This window comes from Ambystoma mexicanum, chromosome 3q (assembly GCF_040938575.1).
Source record: "Ambystoma mexicanum isolate Mex_15411 chromosome 3q, UKY_AmexF1_1, whole genome shotgun sequence".
NCBI lineage: Eukaryota > Metazoa > Chordata > Amphibia > Caudata > Ambystomatidae > Ambystoma > Ambystoma mexicanum.
The window spans coordinates 1,215,274,673-1,215,301,758 of record NC_090926.1 but is presented as its reverse complement, the minus strand read 5'-3'; the positions used below and the strand labels follow the sequence as shown (position 1 = coordinate 1,215,301,758).

Genomic DNA, 27,086 nt, shown 5'->3' with positions numbered 1-27,086 from the left:
GCCCCGAGGTCGCCTCCACTGTTGTAGCCTCCACAGGCTGAGCCAGGGCCGCCGCGACTGTCTCGATAGAGGCCTTGGCAGGGTGGATCAAGGCTTTCACCACCTTAGGTGCACTCACCGCCTTCTCCTTGGGGGGGGGGGGGAGGGTCACCGCCTCGCTCCCCCTCCGATGGGGCCTTCGAGATCGACCGGGCCCTCTCCAGAAGCTTCACCGGGTGCTCGGACTTACTCTTACCCGAGCCAGAGCGTTGGCTCGTGGTTGATGGCGCCGGGGAGGTTGTGCCCTGCCTGGCAACCGAAGAGCCAGACCGTTCGGCACTCCCGGTGCCAGCGGACTTGCGGTGCTTGGCCTTCTGTTGGGCCCTCGTCGCCGGGGCACCCTCAAAGGTCTTAGAAGACCACTCGGACGACTTCTTTTTCTCGCCTGACGGGCTCTTCCCTTCCAGCCAGTTGGCGAGACGCAGATGGCGGTCCTTCATGGTCCGCTCCGACATGTTGCCGCAAAACGCACAGTCCTTCTCCACGTGCGTCTTGTCCTCATGCAGGCAGTAGAGGCAAAGGGAGTGTTCGTCCTCCTTGAAGACATTCTGAAGCTGGCATCCAGGGCAGACCCTGAACAGCTTTCCAGGCGTCGAGCTTCCCTTCTCCTGGGCCATGTCCGAGATGGGCCTGAGAAACTTCTGGAGTCCTCCAAAAGCGTGGCTCGACGAAATCTTCACCCTTGAGGGGCGTAGAAGAATCCGACACGGGTCCCCGTTGATCGGATAAAGAAACGGTGCAGCTTGAGGCTCTTTTGACCGAAATAAGAGAATTTTCCTATGAAAAAGCGCGAAAACGCACTAAAGCTCGAGAGCAATAGCACGAGGATCCCAACACTTGAACGTGCGGTAAAAATCTGAAGATGGCTGCCAGAGGCGGGGCTTAGGGAGATGGCAGTCATTGGCTGTGGTCAGTATGACGCAGAGATCAGTGATTGGTTACTACTACGAAAGACAGATCAGAAATGAAACTGATACTGATTTTCTTTACCGAGGATTCCCAGCCTGACTACGGGGAATATTCATGAGCATGTGAATCGATGCCAGACCCCATGCTGGAGAAGCACTGCTTCCTTTAAGGGCAGTGGCCTCCAGTATGTTCACCAATCAGCGCTTCTTTTCTTGCTTTTTTTTTTAGCTGCAGTGGTTAAGAATAGGAAAGAATAATGTCTTGTTCCTTGCCACTTATTTTTTTTAGAGATCTAGGTAAATATTTTAATTCAAAGAGGTCACAGGAGTGTTTTGGGTCTCTCAGACTACTGCATTTAATTCATAATGAATAACCGTTGATGAACATTCTCTACTACTCCAGTGTTCGGGGGACAGACTGACAGCCCAGCTTAAGCCCACCTTTAGAGCAAGTTATTTATAGGTGGTCACATTGCCCGCTACTGCCCCTGCTTGAACGAACTGAATTATTCAATACAGAGCCAAACAAAAAAAGCGAAGAAACCACATTTCTTCAAATCATTTTACTTAAAACGTTTTAATTCAGCAGGTTAAATGAGAAAATGTGTTCACAAATGAAACCCTCTCTTGGTCCATCCATGTGGACACATGTTCTACAGAGACGGTCAGAAATTTTTCAATACCAGGTACTGTTAAAAAAAAACAGTTACCCGTACACTGCTGAGAAGCAGGAACTAGGTCATTGCCCAATCAAAAGCCTCCACCCCACTATGTTGGCCAGACTTCCCAGTAGCCCCCGCCCCATCTCCCGCACCCCAAACAAAAAAGAAATCCACAACAGTGCGTTTACAGGATTTACAAAAGTACCCAATAAAGAAAGATGTCCTTACTAAGTCAGTCAAGTGAACGCTGAGTAAAACGTAGCCTTCACAGGGTATGTGGGAATAGCCGTGGACAAGACCAGATATCCCTCCCCAAAAAACTGCTGCAATAACATGCTCGTGAAACCAAACAAAAAGAAAACAAACACCATTCAAGATGCATTAAAGTGAAAGACTGCAGAACGGAGTGAGACATTAAAAGAACACAAAAATCACAATTAATTCATGAATCATGATGTGAGGTCAAAAAGGATGTGAAAGTGGTCAAGTGCCCCCAGAATCAGCACTCCCCTGATACCAAAACATGTGAACCTCTGGTGACGGGGAGGAAAGGACAATTAAGTGATAACATTCAACAGTGAAAAAAGTGAAGGCTTTATTCACAAACGTGAACACCTGGAACAGCCAGGAACACGTGACCCTGCTACATAAACAACTGTCGCCAACATCTGAAAAATCTCAGACCCATCCACTATAATTTAAAAACCCAAAGTTCCAAAAACAACTCAAACTCGCACCCAGTGATCGAGTAGAGGTCGAGCATTTATAAATACGAAATATGACATTTCAGCAGCTTTTTCTGTGCACACAAGAAATAGGGCTTCTGTGGTTATAAACATTGCTTTACTTGGTGAGAAGGTCTGATGCAGAGATGGAAGTTATTTTCTCACTTACAGCAGCAAACCTAGAGCACATAAAAATGAAAGTCAACCCATAGAAAAAAGTGGCAACATGACTTCAAACCTATCAAAAGCAAATAACTGCTAGAGAGAAATGTTTCTAGCTTGTTGACATGGTGTTCCTCGTGTGGTCACAGATCAAGCCACAAGCAAAACCCTGTGTTTAGGAAACAATACATTGCTCGTACTGTCTGGAATAGATATAAGGCATGGTGTCCTGGTCTAATTACTTAAGGCATTCAATACATCTAAAGCTTGATAGTAGATGTAATGGGGAGGGGATTACATTTTTCCAGTGTGGTCTTTGCATTATCGCTAGAACACTTTGGTCGGTGTTGATCCATTTTACCGGTTGTAGTGGAAATAAAAATCTATTTTTTTTTTTAAAACCTAAAGAAAACTCGTCTCTGGGAAGTTCCCATGGTCACAAATAAAAGGCACACTAGTGAAGAAGCCAGGCCGAGCAGAACACCAACAGGGAAACACCTGAAAGCCCTGCATTGCATGGGCACAGTGCAGCTCTAGGCTTTCAAAAAGGCTCTGCATTTCAACCCCCTTCAGAAAGCCATGGAGGAAACACCCTTTCATGGATTCTTTAAAAAAAAAACCTGTTTCTGCCTACAAATAGCAGAACCTTATTTTCCAGCTATGTTATCCTTTTGGAAAGGACAAAAAGTAAAGAATGAATGTAAAATGTAAGCAAACAATGGAGACTCCTAAAAGAGGTTGTCGAAACGGCAGCTGCAAACATGACTGGGCAAGTTTGATTTTCAAGGAGCCCAAGAGCAATTGCCTCAGATGGAACAGGTGTCTTACTAAAAATGTGAACTATAATTATTATCTTCTGTACTTGTACACCATACACTTCAACGTATGGCCAGATTGCTTCTTGCCGGCGTTACAAAGCCACTTTTGTTATGTACATTCCGAGGCTCTGCACACTTAAAACGCTAAGCTTCCACATTCTCTCAGGGGGAGTTGAAACTCTGCATACCCCATTTTAGAAATCTTGCGTTGGTAGTCTGCACCCGCCAAAGGCTTGAAAATTATAGGACGCGACAATAAAAACAGCCTGGTAAAGTGTCCTGCCAGGCGATCGCGAGAAGCATGCTTCAGAAAGCTGCCCAATATAAAACCACAAGCAGACAGCCGTTTTCAGATCTAAAGACTCCAAAAATATGTTGTGTGCCATTATGTGCACCTTCCTATATATACCAAAAGGGGAATTAAACCAGATAGAAAGGTAAAATTCAGAACCAACAATTCATAAAATAAGCCTAAAAAAATCTATAACAGAATAAAATGTGAAAACGTTTATACCCTGGTAGGAAAAAGAAAATACATTCAACATTACCAAAGTCTAACACTGTTCCACAAACATTAACAGTACAATTAAAAAAAAACTTCAATCAGGAAAGAGTTGAAACAAATTAAAATGTGGAGGACCGCACTATAAAACCAACAAAGTAACGAACGGAAGTGAACTGAAAACACAGACAATTCAATATGCTACGGTTCACAAATTAAAAGAAAACAGGGAGCAAATGACCAAGGCAAAAAATGGAAGTGGGGGCACGGTTTTCTATATACTATTGATGTGACTTTCCATGCTTTGAGTACCTTTTAACTCAAGAAACATAACTGCCTAGCAGACCACTGGCACAATGAGGCAGTGAAACCTTTGCGAACAACGTTTTGGTAGCTAGTGCCTTGTGAAGCTCGAGTTCTGGTCTAAAACCTTACAGGTGCAATTTCACACTAGAAATAGCAAAGAGGGACAAACCTCCAATTGAGGAAGCCCTCAGGCATAATTTGGGTTTAGTGGTACTTAGGTTAGTGGCACTACAGCCATAGCGGGGAAAATAACCTGCACCATGGTATCTTGCAGGTGTCCTCCAGAGAGCCAGGCAGAGTTTAGCCTCAAACCTGATCAATCACACTCCGCTTAAAGCAAGTCATGAGTTATGGCTGCATTAAGGCCACAGGACAAAGGACCACCTAATGAATGTGCCCCACTGCAGCAATCTAGCATGCAGCTTAACAGCACCATTAGGAGCTCTGAACAGCTGTGCATGAGAAGGCAGCTGCAGAGCACAATTCTGCACAGGTTGTAAAAACTACGTTCGGACGCAACATGCCACTGACATTCCACCAGTGCTAATCTGGCGATGACCAGTACAGGCGGAGGCGTTCAAATCGCTCAAGTCTTCACTATACATTGAACTAAGACCAGGCAAAGGCCTCTAATCCTACAAGGTAGAACACAGGCCTGCCCTTTCAGCAATAGGCAGAGCTTGGTTGGTAGCAGAAAAGGTGCCACGACAAAGCCAACAGAAAGCAGTGGTACTCACTGAGCTTTGTGCTGTTCAGATTGAATATTGGTGATCTGATTTTATAATGTTTCATTTTATTATAACATGATTTTCTACCACTTTTATCGTCATAAAAATGTGTGTGAAGTTTTAATAACCATCACACTAAATAAAAATATTTAAAAAATGGTACTTGCTAGAATCGCAAATGTCCGGCCTGTGTTGTGGCTTTAGTTCACCATTCACCACCATAGGCCGCCTTGGTCATTTTCCCCCAGTTCAGAAAATAAAAACCTTGAGACAAACATAAAAAAAACACTAAGACATTACAGGGTCATTACAGACAGACACTTAAATAGTGCTTCCAGGGTAAAGTCGTTAGAATATCCTCTTGCGTTTCAGGTAGGAATCTGCATAGTGCCCACCGAGACCCTGCGAGTGTTGGCCAACATATCCCCCTTCTGGGCTTGGCTCCGGCGAGGGGATGAGGTGGGAAAAGCCACGCTTCTGTCCTCCAATGGGAGTCTGAGAATGAAAAGAACAATTGAAATCATAATACAGGCAGCAAACCTAACTGGATTAAACAACCAAGTTGCAATGGACTAAAAATAATATAGCAAAGATTAGGCACTGGATTCATCAAAGACATGACATTTTACAGATTACACTTTCAAGTGGTGGAAGTGGTCTCCAAAAGGACTCTAACTGAACATTAGGACTGGAACAGAGAAACCTTTTGGATCAAATATTTGGACTCTTTAGCGACAAATGGGATAACTGCCATCTGTAATAAACCCAGATATGAGAAGGGTATTGTATGTTAAAATAAATTATGAGTAGCATATAAACTACTGTAACGAAAGGAGATATTGTATGCTTTGAATTCAGCACTATAATGAATATTAGGAGGAGGTAGGATTTAAGCAACCGATGATTCATGGCTCCAGTAGTTAAAGATTCGTTACCTATGTTTTGTGTATTGAATTTTATTTATATAGCGCGCCAAGCCCTGGGGAATCATGGCACATTTCTTATAGTTACATAGGATAGGTATTTACAATTACATGAATACATTTACAGTTACATGTGCACATATTTAACCAATAAGACATCTGTACAGTGTAATTTACAATTGCAGCAGCATATATAATAGCAGAGCTTAGGACTAAGGTTTGTAAATGTGAGGTGGAATGGATCAGATAGGAAATTATATACACGTGGTAAAGGCTGCATTACGATGAGCTACTGAGATTGTGTGCGAGTGGTTAGTCTTCATTCATAATGAGCCAAGTTTTGACACTCTGAATTTGTGGAAGGACGGTTCAGTTCTAAGGCTAGGGGGTAAGGCGTTCTAAATTTTGCCTGCTAGGATCAGGAAACTTCTGCCGCCTGCTTTTTGGAGCTTAAACCTTGGGATGATAAAGCAGTAAGCCTGTAGCTATCTGGTCAGTCAATTGAAGGCATGATTTAATTTGTTGCAGAGGTACATAGGTGCTTGGTTATTCAGTGAAGTGAAAGGGTCTGAAATTTGATTCTTTGGTTGAGAGCCAGCAAACACTATGCATAAGCTCTGATGTGGAGTGTACTACGGAAGTTAGTTGCTGCTCTAAGCACATTGTTTTGATAGATTTGTAATATTTTTCAATTATGTTGGTGCCTAAGCATAAGGCATTACAATAGTCTAGTTTGGTTAAGACTAGGACCCTGGCTAGGGTAATTCAGTTGTCTGTGGTCAGAAATGGCTGCAAGCGTTAATGAGCTTGCAGGTGTAGGCTGTAGTGGAGGCAGTAGCGCTGATTTGTTTTGATAGAGAGAGAAGGGTCAATGTAGTTGCCTAAGGTTTTAACATCCTTCCAAACCTTGATGTTATTGCCATCAATGTTAAGAGTTATTCTGTTGTCTAGTCTGTTAAGTCTAGCTTGTGTTCCTACAAGGAGTAACTGTCTTATCGTCATTAAGACAGAGTCCATGTTTAGCCAACCATGTTTGGAAGATTAAGTAGATGTCATTTATTCGTTTGGAGTCTGTCATGTAGTTGCCCGAGATGGGGATCAGAATTTGGGTGTTGTCAGCCTAATTAGTGTATGAGACACCCAAATGATCCAAGTCGTCAAATAAAGGCTTTGTTAATATATTATAAACATAGGGGAGACAAGAGCCCTGGGGGACCCCACATGTGACAGGAGCAGGTAGGGCAGATGCCGTCGGGGCAAACACTCTTGTAGTTCTGTTGAGGAAAGACTGGATCTAGATGGTGGCGTTGGAAGTAGGCTGCAGATGAGACGGTTACAGAGAGTTGTGGTACACCAGGTGAAAGGCAGCTGATAAATTTAGTAATAGAAGGCGGGCAAGGTTGCCTTTATCTTTTATGGGATCCAGATCAGCTGGTTCTGTGCCATGCCTAGGTCGGAAGCTAAATTGAAGTACCCCTAATACGTTTTTGCTTCTCAAGTGATGCTGAATCTGTAGGCAGGCTGCTCTGTCAAGAATTTTTAAAAAAGGAAGGGCACTGTGGGGATAGGTCTGTAGTTAGTCGGGGTATTTGGGTCTAGGGACGCTTTCTTTAGAAGAGGCAGGACCCCATCCTTTAGGTTAGTTAGGTTCTGTATTGGTTGTAAACAATGCATTTATTAGCAAGGTGATTAAGGATGCAAGTTCCTTTGCTGTATCGTTAATAATTGTTGCTGGGCAGACATAAACCTAACAAAATCCAGATGCCTAGTTGAAGATTATATCCTCAACTTCCTTGATACTAAGGGTAGAGAATTTGAACAAGTCATGTTGCTCAGGTAGTGGAGCTTGAGTTGTGGGTTGTGATAAGCCGTTAGCTAGGCTAGTTTTTTTAGTTTCCATTTTAGTTTTGAGGAGCTCAATCTTGTCAGAAAGAGCTTTTTGAATGTTATTGTACCATGTGACGTCTTTAGAGCATGCGACAGGTGGTGCAGTGTGGGATTCTAACCGAGTATTCTAAACAGTTCTTTTGTATTGGATTTAGCTTCATGCATCTGGTCATTGAAGGAATACACGTCAATAGCCACCATCAAGCCCGATTTAAATGAATTCAGCAGAGACAAACTCTGAAAGGAATTTAAAAAAAGCACAACTCTCTAGGATCATGAAATACCAGAGGGCACGGGCATCTAACAATCCCGAGCGATATAAATCTCAACAGGTTTGACCTATTATGTCTCCAGGACACTTGGCTCATGGCGCCTCCAAGAATTGATGGATACGAACTATCCACTTCCCAAGCAGTCAGAGGCCGGGGCAGCCGCCCAACCTCAGACTACTAGTCGCGGTTTGTTCAGGAAGCATGTTGAATATCGATAAAGAACTTAATCTCAAAATTCATACAAATGGTCTTGGTCAGATGGCTCCAGTCTCCAAACATCGTTAAAAACACAACAACTACCTGGATCCTAGTAATGAATGTTTATTGGAACCCGAAGGCTCACTCACTCAAGACATTTATGAGAAATCTGATCCAAGCTTTGGACGAGGCAAACACTAAGTATCCTATTCACCATACCATCATCTGCAGTGATTTCAACTCCACCATTACGGGAATGGGACCTAAAGACAAAAGCTACAATCAACCAGAAGTGTTCAAACAAGTGGTACCAACAAAACTCAAAGAAGCAAGGTGGTCAATGGTCCAAATTTATAGAAAGACATGCATAACCTTCATCACATGATTGATCCCTCTAAACACAGAACACCAACATGGGAGAGAAATGGCCGGAACTCCACTATAGACCATATTTACAATCGCAAAAAGTTTGCTTGCCATCTTGTAAACCTTTGAGGTGAGGAAAACCACTCTGTGACCATAACATGTTTATAACCACTTGGCCAGAAATGACAACTTTAAATCACTATGAACCTCCCGGTAGAAGCAAGCAACCAAGGGGTAAGGTTAAACTTAACAAAAAAACACGATCTGAGAAATAACACGCCAGTACATGACTAAGATGACAACTGAGCGCTGTAATCTAGAGTGGCCAATTTTGGAATATTGTCCTTTGCTGACTAAATATCAAACTTAGACGAGGAGAAACCCTGCCAAACAGCACCTGCATGCTTATAGTGTAAAGCTAAAAAGAGTAAAAAAGCATGCGAAAAGAAAAAGCCATTTAATATCAGACATTGGAAAATAAAGATCTGGCCTCTAGGTCGACAAAGACCTATAAAATATAGCTGAGACAACACCGGAACATATACCAACATAACTCAGAAGTCATGCTCAGAGCGTTATGTAGCAAAAACTCGAGAGACTTTTGGTCAATAATAAAAACACAGGTATATCGACCATCAATGTGCAGAACTGTGAGCGAATCTAAATAGTTGTCACACGTTGCTGACCTTTTCTCCTTGGCACTATCAACAGAGAAAGACAGCCATCAACACAAATTGATGAAATGTGACAGAGTATGACGAAGACCCTATACTGAGGAAAATCAAGAACTAAAAAAACTTGAGGACCCCAGGTCCAGATGGGATAACGAACGTCGCTCTGAAATTACATCAGGAGGAATGGTCTGATTTTCTCTCAAAGATTATACATAGAAGTGTGACAAAACTAGGTTCCAGCATCCTGGAAAACCAATATAGTCTCCATTTTTAAGAAGGGCGATAAGTCCAACGCAACAAACTATAGGCCTACAGCCCTTTGACACACTGGGTAAGCTTTTTGGCTCACTTTTGGATAAATTCCGAATTTGGTGCAAAGAAGCAGGATACATAGACCCCTTCCAATCAGGATTCACCAAAGGCACTGGACAAATGCAAACATAATGCTCATACTTAAAGCAAAATATTTCTGGACAAACTAGAGTTCATCTCACATTTATTGATCTATCACCGGCCCTTGACCGGGTAAATCTTGGAAAACTAAGGTCAAAATTGGCCAAATGGAAGTGTCCAGCCTCTCCAATGGAGCCAATCAAGTGCCTGTACTGTGGTACCTCAAATGAGGGCAAGGCTTAATGGAGCAAATCTATTATCAAAGTCTATAAACACTGATATAGGCGTTAAATAGGGATGCCTGTTGGCACCGGCCCTGTAAAACGCATATATCAGAGACATAGAAGGGACGGAAGCCACAGTTTGTTCATTCCCGCAAACTATAGGAGAGGAAAGAATTTCGCGCCTCCTCTATGCGGATGACAATTTTACTGGACCAAACAGAAATCTGTCTTCAGTAGCAGCTGAACTCTATATACCTGAAAGAAAATGAATTGGAAATCAACAAGGAAAAAACAAAAATACTTACACTTGGAAAAGTAGCTGGGGGAGTGAAAACATCATTGCAACTTAGAGGGAGGGACCCTAGAATCGGTCTCAATCTATAAATACCTAGGTATCATGATCAATAAAAGTCCAACAGAAAATCCAATTTAAGAGGTCTTCCATGCCAAGATGAAGACACTTGCGTCACAAACGTCGATGATCGATAAAGTATGGTCGTTACTCTTTAACACCAGTACTGAACTTTTATAAAGCAAAGTGGTCCCAACGATCATATACGGAGCAGGGGCGGCACCTGTTATCCCAAGTCAACTGTGGAAGAAACTAGGCCGCCAATTCTGGCGAAACGTGTTGAAACTACCTAATTCGACGCCTATAGCTAGCATAAGGACTGAACTAAGCTTAGTTAGGCCATATGGAGAAAACCAGATTACAATTTTACGGGAATATTCAACGAATGCGCAGATCAAAAATTCAGGATTTAGTCAATAACGAAATTGATGGAGGCAAAAACATCACCTTACTAGACTGGGCAAAATGGAACCTTACTCTTTTAGAAGACGTAGGCAGCTCACTCCAAGAATTACATTGTGACACCGCAAAAGTAAACTTTAAAAAACGTATACGGATAGGCAAAGATTGAATGCAGTACCCTCTGGGAACACAAGTAACTAGGACTACAGGTGTAAGCAAAACCAACCTTTGGTAAAACTCTGTATCACAGTTTTGGTAGCGGTGTAGAGCTGCCAGGCTCATCTCAAGAGGGAATGTGAGCTGGAAGGATGTTACACAGGTCTACAATCACAGGAGATCAAATAATCTAACACTCGAGGTTTCTTTGATACTTATTAATGTATCTGTCAGTTATAAAACATTCAATAGAAGGAGGCAATTATATACTACACACAAATACACTTCAATACTTCAAGAGGAGTAAAAGGCAGAGATTAGTAGAACATGAAAGGTTACAATTATCCTTACACAGTGCAAAGATTTAGAGTTCACCAGAAGAGTCAATTCAATAGGCTAGATCAAAGTCAATGAGCTAAAGTCTTGGATAGGATAAAACAGTTCTGGTAGTTAAATGGAAAAGTCTCTGCAAAGGTTCTTAGGAATAGTTTGTAGCAAGAACCACCATATGTTGGGTCACAAACTGATTAGGCCTGTGAGTTGGCAAACTTTCAAGCACTTCACCGCGAGAGGTAAGTACTCCATCTAGTTTTACAGGTTCCATGTACTAATGTCGCCACAAAAATCTCGCCATGCAAAAATATTGCCGGAAAATGGCCGTTTCTTGTGGCGACATTATTGCATGGAACATGCAGGGACACCCCCGCAACCCCCAATATTTTTTTTTAAAAAAACACTTTTGCCCCTGTCCCCATATATATGGTCACCCATATAATAGCGCCACAACCTTTTCCCGGCGATATTTATGGCGACCATATTATATGGGGATAATATTACCGATACTGTTTTACAGTACCTTACAAGTGAAGAAAAGAGGTAGCTGATGACTTCTGTTCCTGCAGATCTCGCTGTTCCTGAGCCTCAGTCGTGGGGACAAGAGGGAGGACGTCGGGGGACTCCTCCACTGCACTTGAACAGTCAAAAAAAGCTCGCCAAAACTTAAATTCCAGTGGCTATAAGTAGAGCACACAAACTGGTGTCTCCCTCCCTGGTATTAAAGGTTTCCTGCAGCAACTCTGAGGAAATTCAACCAGCTCCGAGGTGAGTACTGCTGAGTTGATTGGTCCCACCAACTCAAAAGGTAGAAGTCATCCTTGCAGGGGCTTCCGTCGATACGAAAATGGTAAGTAGGCACTGCAGCAGGGCTTCATCGGGCAAACCAATGGTCCAGGAGTTACAGCAGGTGTCCTCTTCAAGTTCTTCTTCAGTTACTTCGTTCCAGTGGTCGACTGCCTTCCAAGCCAAGAGACTCGCCTTTTATTCCGTTCTCTCCCATTCATTCCAGCCTAGCTGTCACAGCCAAGCAGGGTGGCTGTCCTTGCCGGACAGTCAACCAACCAATCACGCCAGAGTGCATTTGGGTCTCCTAGGAGACTAAGCACGGAGTTTCTGGCAGCTCCCCCACTGCCTGCATACCGCAGACACTCTGGCGCCAGAGGCGGTTTTCACTCCTGAAGCCCACCAAAGGCAATTGAACAAAGGGACCAAACCTAGTTTGGCGTGCAGAGACAAACTCTAGAAGGACCTTTCCAAAAAGAAAGGACGAAAAGAGAAGTCCAGGACGCGTTTAAACAGAGGGGGCTCAGACGCCATATTGAAAAACATGGCTCCTGCTATTTAACGCTACCGGAGCTACGAATAGTTTGCTGTCGGGAAAAATCATGGTAGTTTGTTGTAAACCACTGCCACCAGCCATTCTTAGAGCCAAGGGTAGCATTTGACTGCTACATGAGTATCTAGACACAGGGGATATTAAGTAACCCCTCCAGCACTCTATTGTAATGTAGGGTGTGCTGGGTCTAGGAATTTAAGACTAGCAAAGTCAATTTCACTTTACTGACTCTGAGAAACAGTTTATCCAAGAGAAGGGATTTAAACCTTGGGAAAGCCTGAAAAGGTTTGCCTGTGCCACTGCACCGAGGGTGCTGTGTGACACATGAAAAGATGCCTATGAAGTGTTATGCAGAATCGCATGCAGTACCCTCTGGGACCACCACATACATTTAGGACTGCAGGTGTAAGCAAAACTAACCTTTGGTACAAGTCTGTACTACACAGTTTTGTGGTAGCGAGCTGAGCAGCCAGGCTTAGCTCAAGAGGGAATGTGAGCAGTACAAGAGGTTACACAGAGGTCTTACAATCACAGTGGTTCAAGCAGACATTTCCACTCAAGGTTTCTTGGTAAAACATTTATTAATTTATTACACAATCATTTAGAAAACATTCACTATAAGGAGGCAAATTATACACAAACACTTCAATATCAAACCAATGAGTTTCTGAATAAATTATGCTCCCCTGAAACAGGAGCAAAATGGCATTTCAGTTAGTTTTAATGGGAATAAAAAGGCACAAGTTAGCAGAATAGATCACAAATACCCTTAGGCAGTGCACATAGTTTTAGTTCACTAGAGGACTCGATACAGTTCAATAGGCTTAGGCCAAAGTCAATGGACTAGTGTCTTGGATAGGAAAGAGCAGTTAAAGTAAACGGTAAAGTCTTTGCCAAAGTTCTCAGAAGTAGCTTGTACGAAAAAGAATCATGTTGGGTCACAAGCTGATTAGGCCTGCAAGGTGGGAAAGTTCCACAAACTTTCACCGCGAGAGAAGCATTCTCTCAATCGGCTTGGCACAGTAGCTTAATATGAAGCAAAAGATGCATCTGAAGATGTTGGTTCCTGGCAGTTCCTGCAGATCTCACTGTTGCTGAGCATCAGTCGTGGGGACAAGAGGGAGGACGTTGGGGGACTTCTGCATGGGATCGTCGGAAAAAACTGACAAAATGCAATCACTTCAGTTAGAGTAGCTGGAATTCAAGCACACAAGCGGGTGTCCTTCCCCGCCCCCCCCCCCACCCCCAAGTTAATCCAAAACCGCGCTGAGAACAGTATCCAGGTGGCTTATGAGTCGATTGGTCCCACCAATCGAAAAGGGAGAAGTCGTCCTTGAAGGGGCTTCTCTGTCGAGATTAACATGGCAATTCGGACCTGCAGCAGGGCTTCACCAGGCAAACCAACAGTCAAGGAGTTGCAGCAGCCGCCCTCTTCCAGCTCGTCTCGGTTCTTTCGTTCCAGTGGTTGACTGCTTTCCAGTCCCAGAGACTCGCCTTTTAAACAGTTTTCTCCCATTCATTACAGCCCAGCTGCCACTCAACCAGCAGGGTGGCTGTCCTTGCCGGACAGTCAACCAACCAATCACGCCAGAGTGCATTTGGGTCTCCTAGGAGACTAAGCACAGGGAGTTTCAGGCACCTCCCTCACTTCCTGCCCACCCCAGACACTCAGACGCCAGAGGCAGTATTCAGACCTGATGCCCGCCAAAGGCATAGAAACAAAGGGACCAAACCAGGTTTGGCGCGCAGAGTCAAACACTAGAAGGACCTTTCCAAAAAAATGGCAAAGACGACCGGGACTTGTTTAAACAAAGGCACTATCTGGAAAAACATGGCTCCCGCGATTTTTAGCTAACGGTGATCGCGGTCGTGAAAAATCATGGTAGTTCCTTGTAAAACCACTGCCACCAGCCATTTCAATAGAAAAGGGTAGCATTTGACAGCTACAGGAGTTTCTGGACCAGGGGATACTAGGTAGCCCCTCCAGTACGCTATAGGAGGATAGTGGGATAGTGTGTGCTGGGTCTAGGAAATTAAAAAGACTAGTAAAGTCAATTTAACCTTGCATTCTCTGGGAAACAGTTTATCCCAGAGAAGGCATTTAAACCTTTGGGAAGTCTAAACAAAAATAAAGTCCTCAAAATCCAGCAAAGTTGCTGGGGGTCTCTAAGGTGAAGGGAATTAGCACATTTTTGAGAAATCTCCCTAACATGGAATTGTTTAGACTCCATAATCAAAAGAAAAACACAGAAAACACATTGAATGGAAAAGTTCAAAGTCCCAAAGTTTAGCAAAAGAGCTGGAGGGCTCCAAGGTGGGAGGAATTGGCACATTTATGAGAATTCTCCCTACCACATACAATGGGATTGGATACGCTCAATAGAAACAGCTTCAAAATACAAACTGACGAAGCATTTGCCACAAATTACCACACAAAAGGTTAACGAAAGTACCTACAAAAATTTCTGGACAGGGTTCTATATTCAACCTACTTGAAAGCCTGATTAAAAGTGCATTAAATTAAAAAAATGAGGGGACAATCCACAATAAACAGCTGTTGGTTCTGCAAAAATGAGGATGTCATAGAAACAATTAAACACCTATTATTGACATGCTCCTATGCATTGAGTAAGACTTACTTGGCACACCACATGGAAAATCTAAAAACATTTGAGGAATCATGGTGGGACAGGTTGATGAACGGTCATAGTACAAGGCTATTTATCGCAGTAGCCAAATGTCTGGTTTCATCATCACAGTCTTGTGGCCAGTGCTGGATTTGACTTTTATGGACCTCATTCATTCACGGTGTGTCGCCCTTTCTCAGCTCTCAAGCTGAACTTCCTTTGCATCTTGTACTCCTGGTGGCCCTGAATCATGCTGTTTCCATCTTCATCTTGTATCCTGGCTTGCAACATTGTGTTACTACTGACTTCTGCAATTGTATTCACTCTCCCCTCTTGCTTCTCCACTCTTTTTGACCGCCAACTCTCTATTCTCCCCTCCTTTCACTTCTCCCTTTTCCTATCTCCTCCCCTTACTTTCTTCTATGCACTTTATCAGAATTGTCCCTGGATCTAATATGATAGCAACCTCGTCTGTCTCCTCTCTTCCCCTTACTGTTTTTTTCCTCCCCACACCCCCTCCAGCACCATCTGAAATGTCATCAGGCCTAGTACGGTAGTCGCCCGTCTGTTTCCATTTCCTTCCCACTCTCCCCCTTCCTTCCTTATCTACGTCTTAGCTCTTGCACTATCTGAAATGTCATCAGGCCGAGTACGATAGTTAATTTCACATCCTTACTGTTCATGGCCTGTAAGAAAGTCATTGTTTTTTTCCCCTTGTTCCCTCCCTTGCCTTGAAGCGCTTTGAAAGACATTGTGTATAGGTGCTATATAAATGATCATATCATATATCTTGCAACACCTGGGCTTGGAACAGGAATCAGTCAGCTGAAAAGAAATGTAAGGACGACAGACGTTGTGCCCCTTCTGCATTTCTTTCACCAATTTTGTATAAAAAAAACAATGGTTTAAATAAAAACAAAAACAAACATTTTGCTAGGAAGATCACTGTTTTACAAGTGGAGGAAGCTATTGTGAAATTCTCATTACATATTGAGGGGGAAGTTTTTCCAGATGGTTTCGGTGGCTCTTGTTTTTACGCAGGATTCTTAGGTGAGGGTTGAACCATGTGGTCATGTTTGAACGAGGTTTAGCTTTTCACATTTTTTGTGGTGTGAAATGTAAACTACATAGGAACATAAGCTATGGTAAACATTAACATTTTATGCAAACCAGAATGATAATATCTTAAGTTATGAAGTAATAACTAGCACATTCTGTAATAGAATATTGATATTGTCCAGGAATATAAAAGTGATATATTGGGACCTTTTTCAATTTCCATTAGATAACCGTCACATTATCATTTGAATTTGTAATTGCGATGTGATATGGAATCCACATAGAACCATGCTGCATCAATGAGGACTTACCTTTTCTAATAAATGTTTTTACCACAACCAGTCTCACACTTTGAAAGAAATATTACAAGCTCTGCTGAGCAGTGTTTTTGTTCATAATGGCACTGACGTTGACGCATGGATGATATCACAATATGCCCCAATCACTAGAAAGAGCATAGGTAAGTGATGTGTGTTAATGGTTATTGCCAGATAACCGCCTCAACCTTCCGGTTGCTCACATCAAGAGAGGTAAGAATAGTGGTGTAACCACTTCTTGAAGTTCTGCCACATTGGAGATGCTTTAAGACAGTCTGTTTAAATGTACTTTTTCCAAATAGGAGCACATCGCCAGTTGGCTTTATGCCAAACTGAAAGAAGCCGAAGTGACTAACAGTTATATCATGGCTAATTTAACAAGAGTCAAAGAATGATATAAGTAGCTTTAGTGTACTCTGAGGCTTTATGTGATGTTGAAGTAGCACCCGTAGGTGTGTGTCTAGAAGCATCTTGAGGGCTGTCCGGGCCTGGAAGCAGTTTGTGTTTGATGTATGTTTCAAGGCCTGTTTAGATGAGGGTGGCTGCAAAACATGCTCCGTCGAAGTTTTATGCACAGCAATTGGCGTCCGTTTTTCTTTATCGCCATGCATTGGTCGAGAGGTCGCAAGTGCAGCAGGCTTTAGACACATCAATCGTGAAGAGCCCCAAGCGCCTTTTGTTGCCATGTGGCCCTTTTTTTGCCATGTCTGTCGATGAATGGCTCAGGGATGTGTGCTTACCGTATTTGTGCACCCTGTTGAGAGTGCGCCTTAGTTGCCAGGCATAGGTCTCATTGCAGAACGCTGGGCCTGCCTTTCGGACTGGCAAGCAGGAGTCTGCAGACGCCTCTTGATAGAGTTTGGCATCCGAATTGCAGCCATAGCCGTCCAGGTCTTCCACATCAGATTCCAAAGTGCCATTGGGTGAACCCGACTGCCTGCATGATTGAGGCTGCCCACTGTTTAGCAAGTCTCTTTCAGCGTTTTGGGGCGAAAAAGCTTGCATGCCGTTTCTCTCAATATTCACAGGTAAGGCAGTGTTTATACACATGGTGTGTGTCTTTCCACTGAAATTTGATTGCATGAAAGAACTTAAAGGGAGTTCTCTCCGTATTTAGGTATAAAGGGAAAGGCGGGTAGACAACAGTAACAGCAAGGAGAAAGTTAGAAGATGCATTCTCTAGAAGTGAGTAAAGTTTCGGTCCCCCTACTCTCCCCATTGCAAGGCTGAAGCAAGCTGGGAGATGTTGAGTTCATCGGAAGTCTTCAGTCAATGGTAGTTGAATTTCGCTTGTAAAGTGTTAAGGTATTTGTAACGCGCACCGTCACCAACGGAATTGGTCCCCAGGCGCTCTGGCGAATCTCTAAATAAAGGGGGGGGGGGCGGGGATTGGTTAGTAGGGTGAAGAGGGAGTAGGATAGTGAGAGGAGTGGTGTTCTGTTGGCAGCTTCAACTCGGTGTACACCGGGTGCTGAGCTTTGGTGCGGGTATTGGATCGGTGTCAGGCCGCGTGTGCTGTTGCTCCGGCTTATGTGTTGTTGCAGTGTTGTGAAGTGCGTGCAGCTTGTTGTGCGAGAGATGGTTGTGTGAGTTTTTTGAGTGAGGTAAGTATGCAGAGTTTGAGCTTATATTTGTTAGTGGGTTACATGACCTTTAGCATGCTAACATTCACAGTTTTGTCCAAGTGTGGCACTTGTTGGCCTTCACAATCCCATCTAGATGCGGCACAGGCCAGTGTTTAGAATTATATCTAGGTGTGGGCATGCTAACATTCATAACTTAATCTGGATGCTACGCAGGCTGGTGTTTACAATTCTAAGTGTGGCACATGCTAACATTCAAGTTTCATCTAGGTGCGGGCATGCTATCCTTCAATCAATCCTATCTAGATGCGACGCAGGCCAATTGTCCACAATTCTAAGTGTGGCCTGTGCTAGTCTTCAGGTTTCACGTAGGTGCCGGCATGCTAACATTCAAAGTCCTATCTAGAAGCAACGCAGGCTAATATCCACAATTCCATCTAAGTGTGGCCATGCTAATATTCACAATTCTATCTAAATGCGTCTGCTGGTCTGGATATGGTCCGTCCGGTACGTACGAGTGGGTGAGTCACTTGAGGGCTTCGTCTGGGTCCAAGCATGTGATCAGTCCCTGGAGCCTTCCTTTTGTGGCTATTTTCCATGATATCTTAAGCTCCATCAAGTGGTTGGTTCTTTGGTTTGAGTGTTTGTCCAATTTGAGAGTGGCCGAGGTTGGAGTTATTTTCATTGTTGTGAATATAAAAAGATTACATATAAGTAACAATATCAAAGTAGTGAAAAGCTACTGACTCTGGCTATGAGTGACCGACCACGATGGTAGAAAGAAAAGAAAAAAAAAATCTGAGGACCTAGACCTGTGAAGGACCATGTGTACAGTACACGGGTTATATGGTTTTCATAGCTGGGAAAAAACAGGGGTACTCTTTGTTTTAGCCCGCTAACACCCTTCCCAACATTTTAGGGCTGGTGCAATTATAGAAACAAAATTCTGTCCTAGAATATTTGGGAAAAGTATTGGATAGTGGGTTAAAATAAAATGATTTTTCAGCAATGAAAACACCGGGTACCCGGTACATGTCACTAGGGACAGTATTACAAACACACCCAGTCAACCATTTTCTAACTTCAAAAACAAGTCATGCAATTTATAGAGGCATTTTAGGGTCCAACTTAAGTAGAGATTAAGGCTTTCTCCAAAAAGGATATATATGACAAATCGAGGACTCCCTTCAGAAATAGTGGGCTAGGTATATTTGCCTACTTTATTAGGTTGGGTGTGACAGTTTGCTTTGCGCCAGCTTATTGCAAGTACATTTTTAGTTGAGGGCCTGGTTGTTGTGTCTATCCCGTTAAACACAATTTCAGTGATTATTTTTAAAAAAATCACTGAAGGTGTTTTAGCAGGGATATCTTGAGAAGCCGAATTTTATAAAAGATGTTTTTACCTTTGTTATTTTAACATCTTTTTCATTTTGTCCAGCTTTGCATCCAGCAGTTGAAAAAACACATGCACAATAGTTTTTGGATGAGGACATTAATCTTTTTTTCTTTCAGTCTCTAACCGGAATGTCCACTATATTAACTGACACTGCTCATTGTAGTCCGTCTTTGCATTATGGTATATAACATCTACTGTATGCAAGTGATTTGTATGGTATGCATCAATGGGCAGCAATCCTGGGATTACCATTCTTCAATAAGTGAGACTGTTAGATGCCCTAATTCCAATGGTTATTTTAGTTTAAAATTGTTGGCCATGGGGTGCATGGGATTCGTCTCCCCAATAGCTGGGCAATGAGAATGTCTGACAATGGTGACCATCTGCCCACTATTTCTGAAGTGAGTCCTCTATTTGTCATATGTTCTTTCAATTAGTAGAATGGTTAATGTTGTGGTTGTGAACATTAGATTATATATGATATTAGTACTTAATAGTGTAAAGTGATTTTGGTTTGGGAGATAGATAAACCTGCGTAGGTAGCGTTTAATTCTGAATGTATGGGTGGGCAGTTAAACACTTTGCCGATACTGTTGTGTGCTTAGTTATGACATCCATACTATTAGTTATTTTTGGTTGTTTTTTTAATTTTATTTATTGGTTTAACAAGATGTACTTCTATTTACATTTTAGTTTGTTTGATGAGGTTGTTGGACTCAAGTTGAATAGTGAATGCTCTATTGCCTTGATAATGCGGAGAGCAATGTTTTGAACGTTGTCTTCAATGGTGGATCTTATCCTTACCTTGTGTTATCTGGACTCTGACTTTGTTTTTATATATTAACACTATGATTAAGGGGTTGCAATCAGATTTGTGCTCGTTTGAAACACTTACCTGATGTTCTTTAACATGCTTTGAGGTTTGTTTTTCTTTCACTTTTTCTGTTCCAATTTGGATGTATAGGGAGGGAGTTTAAATAACACTTCTACAATGTGGATACAGGTTTCTGGGTGGTATAGTTAGGATTTGGTCTACGTATGTAAATAATATTACTTTTAAGGGGTTTGACACTCGTCAAGACTCTTTTCAGTTGGTATATTAATTTGTTTCATGTTATGTTTTGTTGTGTTATTTGTTTAGGTTGGGGTTATTTTCTGCATTATAGGTTTTGGTTCTAAATGTATATATTCTTCTAATTGTTCAGTCTATTCTTTTTATGGTTATGTGGTACTTTTTGGATATTTTAGATATTCAAATAGGTTAAGTATTATGGTTTTCTAATGGTAGGAACATGGAATGTGAAGGGATTGAATTGCCCAATAAAAAGGAGAAAAAGTTATCTAGACTTTGGAGGGAGAGGATTGATGTGATTTTTCTTCAGGAAACATCTTTTGGAAGTTTCGGAGAAGCTTCTTACTAATTCACGCTACACGAAAGTGTGGCTGAATTGCTTTTCTTTTAAGTCCAAAAGGAGTTGGGCTATTGGTTCGGAGAGGTAGTGTAATTTTGGTCGATTTGAAATAGAGTTATTACTATGGGTTCGTTTATGGTCCATGTGCGTCTAGTTTGTTTTACCAAGCTGTTGTGTGGAATGAAAGGGGAGCTTATTGTCCTAGTGGGTGACTAATTGTGTCAGACCAAGTTGGATAGGTCTTCAAAATGTCATTTTACTGGCCAGAAATCTAGTAAGACGTTTCAAGATTTTATTGACAGATTTGACCCGATTGACTCTTGGAGGACTTTGAATCAGGGGGAAAGGAGCTTTTTTCTTTTTATTCTCCAGTTCATGACTCATTTTCCAGAATTGACCATGTTCTCGGTTGAAGCTGTGGTGGAGGCAAAGATCTGAACGGTTTCTCTCAGACCATTCGTTAGTTAAAGTTAAACTGCATTTTGGCTTATTTAGACGAGATTCTGGTAGATGGAGGTTAAAACCTTTCATTTTGAAAGAAGAAAATACTTTAAAATAACTGAATAGCTTTATTGTGAATTTTCTTTTATAGAGAATACTGGATCTGCTGATAGTCTAACAGTATGAGACTCTTAAGGCCTTGGTAAGAGGAGAACTGATAAATTGGACTGCTAGGGTCAGGCGGAAAGGGGAAAATAGGTTGAAAGATCTGGAATTAGAGTTAGGTATTCTACAGTCTACATTTGCGTGTACGAAGGATAGGGAAGATCGTATTAGAATCGATAAGGTGACAGAATTGTTGAAAAGTGAGATTGAGGCTCAAACTGATCGTGGTATTTTCAATACAAAACAGTATTTCTGCGAGAGTGGTGATTGTAGTGGCATCTATATGTGAATCTAAGCAGATACAATCATCAGAAGTGCTATTACGGTAAGTAATGCATGTCTTCTGATGCTTGTTAATCTGCTTAGAATCACATGCTGTGCATATACTAGCGAGCAGAACCCAGAGTTGGAGGTGGGTTGTGAGAAGGAACAGTAGAGAAAAGATGTCTTAGTACTGCTTGTCCCACCTGAGAATCAGACCTAGAATTAGTATCTAGGCAATAGTGTTTTGTAAAGGTGTGTACAGAACTCCAGGTTGCCGCTTTGCAAATGGACTCTAGGGGAACATTTGCAATGAATGCTATGGATGATCCAGCGCCTCGAGTAGAATTCTCTGGGCTTCAAGGGCAGTTCTCTCTTAGCAAGAGAGAAACAGTGTGATGCATTTGACAATCCACCCTGAGATGCGATTTAGAGACAGGATCCCCTGCTCTACCAGCTGCCACTGAAACGAAAAATTGGTTTGTTTTCCTAAGTTGTTTTGTTCTTTCCAGGTAGAACATGACTGCCCTGCGCATATCTAGTGTGTGCAGGCTTCTTTCGGCCATGCTAGTGGGATTCTGGAAAAAGGTAGGTAGTTCAATTGACTAGCTCACATGGAACTTCGGTATGAATTTAGGCGCAAATCTGGGGTGCGTGCGCAGAACTACCTTATCCCTGTGACTGTAACAAAGGGGTCTAGAACAGAAAGTGCCTGTAGTTCACCAACTCTTCTGATAGAAGTGATAGCCACTAGGAAGGCCGTTTTATAAGTCAGGTCTTTTAGACTTGCTTTATGCATAGGCTCTAAGGGAGCTCCCATGAGCCTGGTCAAAACAAAATTTAGGTCCCACCCAGGAGCCGGGTGAGAAATGGGAGGATAAATCCTCTAAACCCCTTCCATAAAGGCCTCATCACCGGTATCCTCCACCACAACACTTTGTTGTGATGTGGTGTAGTGCAGCCAGATGAACCTTTAGGGAATTGAAGACTAACCCAGTGTCCAACAGATGGGTTAGGTACAGCACAATGTGTGTGGGTAAGCAATCGATGGGACTGACACCCTTGGAATTCCACCAGATGACAAAACTTTTCCATTTTCTGGCATAGCAATAAGGTGGGTTTGGTTTCCTAGCTTTACTCAGTAGGCCCATGCACCTCTGAGGGAGCTGTAGGTATCCAAACTATGACCTCAGGAGCCAAGCGGCTAAGTTCAGAGTTTGTGGGCATGGGTGCAGGGTCTCCCCCGTGTCCAGAGACATGTTCGGGCAGGGAAGTTTCACTGGTGGGGACAGGGACATTTCCATCAGGTGAGAAAACCAGGGTTGGCAAGGCCACCAGTATCATGGTAACTGGTTCCTGGTGCATCTTATGTTATTTTGCATTTATATAGCGCCTTATATACCATTGGTATGGTCTGAAGGCGCTGGTAGGTTGAACGCCCTTGGGAACCGAAGTTCAGGTCAGTAGAGAGGGTAGAGAGTCAAAGGTGCATCTGAGCACCGGGTATGTGTGCAGCTGGTGCGGAATTCATGTAATAGCTGCTTTTTAGCGTTAGGTGTGGTGGTTGAGAGCTCTGTAGTATGTGTTCGTTCTGGCAGGATTTATCCAGACTGAATGTGGCTGCGTTAGGCCTGCAGAGAACGCCTGGCTGGGGTGTGTGTAACCAGCAGTGTTTACTTAGGATGATGGGGAGTGAGCGGTGGATGTAGGTATGAGAACAGTTATACCGAATGGTGTCATAGTATCTCTGTGTTCTAGTTGAGTGGTGGTGTAAAGTAGAGAGTAAGCATGGTGGTGAGATATGATGGGTTATATGCTCTTTCAAACGTTCCCAGCATTCCAGACCATACTATGTATGTCACGCAATTCTATGCGCTCCAGTCTGTTCCATGCACTCTTATTCATTCCATGCACCCGAGTCTTGCTCGACACTCCGTTCTGCACGATGCGTTCATGCATTCCATTCCGCCCCGTGCACTCCAGTCCGCCCCATATACTCCACCGCTCCCCGCGCTCCACCGCTCCATGCTTTCACCTCCTCTGCTCCTCGCAGTCCACTCGCCTCACTTATCCGCTAGCCTCACTCCTCCACTCCCCGTACTCATCTGTTCCCTCATTCATCTGCTCTATGCTTTGCAGTAGTCTGCGCTATGCAGTAGTCGACTCTACACACGCAGCCGCTTAACATGTTCATCCATTTTATATACTCATACGATCTACATAGTCATTCGATTTACATACTCATTCGATCTATAGTCATATGTTCTTCCACTCGTGTCTTCTTCCACTCAGTGCATTCATCTGTTCCGCACGCTTCATCCATTCTAACTATTTCATCCACGCCATTCATTTTGTTTGCTCCTCATGGATTATGTTCATTTCAGCAGTTTAAGTCTCTTTACTGTTTCCCTGCGATTTCTTCTTATTATCCACTTCACTGTTTTGATCTAGTTTAATTCTGTTTGTCCTTCTAGTCCATTCTCGGGGTTATTTAGCTGTCATTTCCGCATCAGGCAGTTTGTTGGATTGGTGTCATTGAGATGCCGTTATTCTGTTTGGGTTGGTTTGGTACCGGTTGGTTTTATGGGAAGAGCCAAGTTTGCGAAAAGACGTTAAATCCTCGGTTAGGCGGATGTGGGGTGGGAGCGAGTTCCACAGGGTGGGGGCCAAGGCTGAGAATGATTATCCGCCCAACTTGACCGAGTTTGTCTTGGGTATGACTGGGAGGCCGGCTGAGCTTGATCTTAGGGTGCGTGGGGGGTGATAGGGTTTTAGCTTGTCTTGAAGATATTGAGGTCCGGTTTTATGCATTGCTCGATGGGAGATGCATAAGGTTTTGAAAGTCACCCTTCGGGCTACTGGAAGCCAGTGTAGCATTTTAAGGGCTGGCGAGATGTGGTCTCTTGGGCCGAGTGCAAGTAGCATTTTGGCAGCTGCGTTTTGTGCCCTTTGGAGTTTATATTTGGTACGCATGGACTCCGAGGTATAGGGGGTTTGCGTACTCTATTCTTGATATAACGATTGATTGGACCGCGGAGAGTCTGTTGGGGAAGGAGAGATACGGAAAGATGCGCCAAAGGGTTTTAAGGTGGTAGTGGCAGGACTGAGACGTTGTTGACTTGGCGCAAGAGTGTTAGGTCAGAGTCAAGGGTGCATCCAAGATTTTTCACTGAGTCGCAGGGAGTCAGTGAGTTGCCCATGGCGGGTGGCCAGGGTAGTGTGTGCGGAAGAAGTTGGGAGTTGCCACATACCATGATTTCCGTTGGAGGGGTTTAACAGGAGGTGGCTTTGGGTCATCCAGAGTTCAACGTCGAGGAGGCAGGAGGCCAGGTCAGGTCGAGAGTTTAGGTTGGAGTTCATTAGTTTTAGGATTAGTTGAGTGTTGTCAGCGTAGTTGTAACATAGGATGTTGTGTGAACGAATTTTTGGTGGGAGGAAAATCAGGAAGAGATTGAACAGGAGGGCGGATAGGCATGCTCCTTGTGGGACTCCCGTGTCGACTGGTTGGGCTTGTGAGGTATAGGTGGAGAGTATCGTTATTTGGTACCTATCTTTGAGGAATGAAGCTATTCATCCAAGAGCAGCACCACAAATTCCTAGGGAGTGGAGGCGGTCTGGGAGGATTGAGTGATTGATTGCGTCAAAGGCGGCAGATAGGTCAAGGAGGATTAATACAGCGCAACCCACGGAGTCTGCCGTCATTTTAAGGTCGTCCCAGATTGCAATTAGGGTGGTTTCAGTTCCGTGACGGGCTCTGAAGCCTGATTGTGCGGGGTCTAGGAGATTATTGGCTTCGACAAAGGCATTTAGTTGGGAGAAGGCGGTTCGGTCAATGAGTTTGGCAAGGAATCTGGTGTTTGAGATGGGGGGGAGTAGTTTTTGGGCTCGAGAGGGTTGAGGGAAGGTTTATTAATTAGCGGTTTGACATGATCCGCTTTGAATGCGTCGGGAAAGACACCAGAGGAAAGGGAGGCATTTATAATGGATCTTGCATGTTCTCCTGCACAGGTGGAAGCGAAAGTCTGAGGGTTGTGGCCGGGCAAGGGTCCAGCAAAGCCAAATGGTTTGTGGGCGGATAGCAGTTTGACAAACAGCTCTGGTGATATTGGGCTAAAGGATTCGAACGTTAGTTGCGTGGTGGTCGGAGCGGGTTGGTTGGTCAATATGGGGGAGTGGGGGGGGTAAAGAGGGGGATGGAGTATTGCTTTGTTGAAATGTAAAAGACAGTTTGGTGGCTTGAGTATTTGTTCTTTTGAGAGCCGTGGTGTAAAAGTGGAGGGTGAGTGAGTCGCACAGTGATTGTGAGGGGGATGGGACGTCATGGTGCAAGCTGGTTTGGTGAATTCAGAGATTTTGTGGAGTTCTTTGCGTGGGTTTTTGCAGTTTAGGATTCGGGAGTTGTAGTGGGCTTTTTTTGCTTTCCGGATTTCGGCCTTGTACTGATAGAGGCGTCGGGCCAAGTTGGCCCTGCTCTCTTTGGTTTTGTCTTTCTGCCATTTGCGTTCTAGGTATTTATATAGTTTAGTGGTCTTCAACTCAGGGGTGAACCATCTGGGGAAGAGGCCACGGCGGGTTGATGGTTTGCAAGGGGGTGAGAGCCGTATTAGAGATGCGTTGAGCCAAAGGCGTCAGGGGTTAGTTTATTGAGTTGGCCGGTAAGCGGTGGAGACTGGAGGAGTGCGTTGGCTAGGTCCGGCACGATTATTAGTTTTTTACAGCATTTGCGTAGACTCGGTGGTTCAGAGTCGAGTACTGGACAGGGGTCGGGTGGGCGAATGGTGAAAGAGAAATAAGTGATCGGACCAGATGATAGGAGTGGGGGGGTTTAAATGAATCCGGTTGTTGGAGCTAAAGATGGCATCAAGAGCGTGTCCTTTATAGTGAGTCGGGCCATTTATGTGGGGTTGGAGGTTAATTGCGTTTAAACCGTCAACCAGAGTGAGTCATAGGGTTGGTGGGGATGTCGAGCCATATGTTGAAGTCTCCAAGAAGGGTGAGGTGGTTTAGTTGAAAGGTGGCAATAGAGTCGCAGAGGTTGTTTGCGAATTGCCTATCGTAACCAGGAGGCCTGTAGATTATTAGGAAACTGTGTGAGAGCGACGGGGAGAGAGATAGTTTAACTAGGAGTGATTCGCAGGAAGGAATGGAAGGTTGGTTGTCGAGGCGCGGAAGAGAGACTTGAAGACAAATGCTACTCCTCCACATCTAGAGGGCCGGTTCAGTGGGATGAGGGAGTAGTCGGGGGGAGGGAGGGTGCGGGAGGGGTTGGGGGTGGGGGGGGGTTCACTGGTGATTGGGGCAAAGTCGTCAGAGAACCAAATTTAAATTTCGGTGATGAAAACCAGATCTGGTTGGTCAGAGGCGAGGCGGTCAAAGATGCAGTATCTGTTTTTTGCTACGGATCGGGCATTAAATAGGATGCAGTTCACATCGGGAGGCGAGGTTGGTCTTGGAGC

The 27,086-nt window shown here is 43.7% G+C and overlaps 1 protein-coding gene across 3 annotated transcripts in view; it reads right to left on the bottom strand.

Annotated features, from left to right (window-relative positions):
• Window positions 1–1,495: 1,495 nt before the first annotated feature.
• RAVER1 (ribonucleoprotein, PTB binding 1) overlaps window positions 1,496–27,086 on the bottom strand; it is a 402,256-nt gene continuing 376,665 nt past the window's right edge. For all 3 annotated transcript variants that reach the window (XM_069604092.1, XM_069604093.1, XM_069604091.1), the window contains one exon: window positions 1,496–5,345. In XM_069604092.1, the coding sequence (XP_069460193.1) occupies window positions 5,199–5,345 (147 nt within the window). In that variant the 3' untranslated portion in view covers window positions 1,496–5,198. The remainder of the gene's footprint in view (window positions 5,346–27,086) is intronic.